This window comes from Opisthorchis viverrini, assembly GCF_000715545.1.
Source record: "Opisthorchis viverrini unplaced genomic scaffold opera_v5_28, whole genome shotgun sequence".
Taxonomy (NCBI): domain Eukaryota; kingdom Metazoa; phylum Platyhelminthes; class Trematoda; order Opisthorchiida; family Opisthorchiidae; genus Opisthorchis; species Opisthorchis viverrini.
Genome location: NW_008751684.1, coordinates 404545 through 407906, shown reverse-complemented (window position 1 = coordinate 407906; position 3362 = coordinate 404545). Strand labels below are relative to the sequence as shown.

At 47.1% G+C, this 3362-nt stretch overlaps 1 protein-coding gene across 1 annotated transcript in view; it reads right to left on the bottom strand.

Annotated features, from left to right (window-relative positions):
- Positions 1–3243, bottom strand: part of T265_02319 (hypothetical protein) — a gene marked incomplete at both ends in the record, with an annotated part of 47159 nt that extends 43916 nt beyond the window's left edge. The window contains one exon of the mRNA XM_009166533.1: positions 2951–3243. Coding sequence (XP_009164797.1) covers positions 2951–3243 — 293 coding nt within the window. The remainder of the gene's footprint in view (positions 1–2950) is intronic.
- Between the last annotated feature and the right edge of the window lie 119 nt (positions 3244–3362).

The following is a 3362-nucleotide window of genomic DNA, read 5'->3' as shown; positions in this document are numbered from 1 at the left end:
GCCGCGTTTGCTAACTTGAGACACCTATGGCGTCAGAATGGTTTATCCCTGAATCTGAAGGGACGTGTGTAGCAAGCTATAGTACGGGCTGTCTTGTGGTATGGCTGTGAGATTTGGCCTATTCGAGCAGCGGACCTGAGACATATTCAGGTGTTCGACAATCGTTGTCTCAGAGCCATAGCTCGTGTGGGTTGGTGTCAGCGAATCCGTAACGAGGCAGTTAGAAAGCGTGTTTTCGGTTGTGTAACGGGTACTTCCACTGAAGAATGTGTTCAGCACCAGAAGCTGCGTTGTTTGGGACATGTGTTACGAATGCCAAACCATCGTTTGCCGAAGAGAGTGTTGTTTTCCATGCCCAATTCAGAGTGGCGTAAACAGAGAGGTGGCCAACCCTTGACTTGGCAGAGGAGTACGAAGGAGATCACGAAACGCTTGGGTGCTGTCGGTGCTACTCGCCTTCCAGGGTGGGGACCACGTGATCCTCACTGTGCCTGGTTGGTGACACTACAAGATATGGCTGACAACCGATGTCAGTGGCGTTCTTCTTGTCAGTTTCTATCCAGATTGCCTGAGTGAATGTCTGGAGGTGTAGGCACCTCGGAATGATTGTTTTAAGCTAGCACTAAGTCCCTCCCCCGTTCACCTTTACTCTTTTCTTTACAATAAGGCTTTCAAATAAGTCACGGTTGTACGGCAGTGAAGCATCGGTTTTGAACACCAGCATATCAAGTGCAGCCAAGAGACAGTGGTAGACCTAATTAATATAATGCCCCTAACATTTTTTCGCACATTCTCAGCACATATATAATATTTTTACCCCAATTATTATCATCATCACTGACACCACAGAATCAGTGTTCAGCACCGATAATTCGTTGCTGTACAACCATAATTTATTTAAACACTGTATCAAAAGATATGGATGCCAATATTGACCGGCAAAATCTGTAAAACACCCATTCGTGGAGTTGAATTGGAGTTGTTCCTCGAAGATAATGAAGGGCGAGCCATTCAGTTGTGTGTTGAACATCATTTTCTCCCTACCAGAATCCGATTCCGTCTAACCAACTGCAAATAAGCCGTCTACTAAGTTGGGCCATATGGCAATCAGCTAACGGTGGACAGCATCCATTCAAAGTTATTCTTCCTTTGGCAGTACACAGCCCGACACAAACTACAGTATTTTGTGAGGACGTCTTCCGATTTCCCGAAATAACACGCCAGTTGATCAACGGTTATTACATCTCTCACCTCAAAAGGGTCGCAGCATCTCAACGATATCGGGTTGAGTTGGCCCAAAACCCTACGAAAATAAAGTTATACAGCAATAATAATGATGGCTTGAGGGATACGCGGAAAAAAAGAGGGAAGCTACTTCTAGTTTCTGAAGCTGTCTGTATAAAGTTACCCGCACACATGAATAAACACTGAACCAGCAGCTCTTATATCGGGAAAGTCATACCAGTAACAGACGACTACGTAGTCGTCTGTGATAATAGCAGTAATGATATTACCACGACCTCACGAAGAATTTATTGTTGTGTTCACTCATACGAACCGCATCGACTCAACACACCTGAGTTAAGATTGTGTAGTTATACTTCGCTGCTCAACGGTGCTGAACGGTCACCGATTTGTGTTGCATTCACGTAGAATTCGTGTAAGTCGCTGGAGATTACATTAAAAAACCTGAGCCTTATCTAAATATGGAGTGTGACCGGAGCAAAACTTCAAAACACTGTTGCATTGCACATAAACCAACATAACGTTGCGTTTTCCCTTAAACTCCTACTCCTGATCACCACCGAATTTACAAAAGTGTAAAGCTGAAAGTTGTGGTGATAATGATATTCGTGAAAAGTACACCCACCATGAGTAGCACTGGAACTGTAATATGCACGCTACGGCCGCACCAGGGGTCAGTGATTCTCCGAAGGCAGGTGTTCACGACAATTTCTGTGGATGGAAAACAGAAATAAAGCTCATGAGCCAAAGCCCAGTAAGCAAGGTTGTACATCACCAATACTTACATATGAATCAATCAAAATGACGGACACCGTATACTACACTGGCCTCCTTTTTGAAGAACACCGTCCCCGGTGTACCATGGCCTACGTGAACCGGCCGGTGCTTGTGGTGTGGTGCGTGAGGCTGGTGAGCGTGCGCTGAGGTTGCTGTATCTGGGAATGCGTCTACCGTGTGTGAGTGAGCAACGTGCTAGCTCTGAGGTCTGTATGCACATATTTAGAGCCAGGATCTCTGTGGTAATTCTACCAGTGTGTGGCAACCATCCTGGTGTGGTTGCCAATTATGTACTATGCACGCTATGGCCGCACCAGGGGACAGTGACTCTCTGAACGCAGCTGATCACGACAATCTCTGTGGATGGGAAACAGAAATAAAGCTCATGAGCCAAAGCCCAGTAAGCAAGGTTGTACATCACCAATACTTACATATGAATCAATCAAAATGACAGAAACCGTATACTACAGAACACATTAGGGGCAGATATTTGAACTACGCGGTGGACCGTAAGGTTTCTGTGTCGCGCGCCGTCGTCATGTAACTAAGCAACCCATAGGTCACGGATTCACGCATTGATGCACAGGATCGAGGCTTCTGCCCAAGATTCCCGGGTCAGTTTTGTCCTTGTCGGTCAGTGGCTGTCGTTCACCTGAAAGGCACAAGTGAAAAAAGGGTGTAGCACTGCTCTTTATGTTCTCAGCGCGGGGCAGTATGCTTGCCAGTGCGAGGATTCGCATAAATAAATGTCTAATAGTGCTTTAAATTGGGTTCGAGAAGGAGCGCGGACAACCGTCGGAGGAAGGTCATTCCACGCAGCTACTACCCGAAATGAAAAAAGTTTTGTCTGATGAATGTGTGTGCCCTGAGCTTGAAGATTTTCTTACTATGTCCCCGCCGGGTGTTTGCTGGGTCAACGGTAAAAAACCTGTTTGCCAAGCTTTGTTCAAACAGGGCGTAAGTAAGAATTAGGTCCCCTCGGAGGCGACGGTACTCCAGGGGAAAGAGATCAAGCATCGCGAGACGCGTTTCGTAGTCCACGGACTTGAGGCCGGCAACCATTCTCGTGGCGGCCCGCTGGACACGCTCAATGAGGGTAACGTCTTTCGTACGTCCTGAGTAGACAACTTGGTTGGCGTACTCCAGGAGCGGTCTGACGTAGGCCCCATAGAGTATTTGGAAGTCCATGCGAGTAATACGGTAGAAGGTGCGTCGGATCATCCGTAAAACGGCGAGTGCCTTTTGGGCCGATTTCTCAAGGTGCGGTGAGAAGGATAGGCTTGGGAGACCCAGATGCCCAAATCGTTTTGGCATGTATCCTCATGACGTCCTCTGGTCCC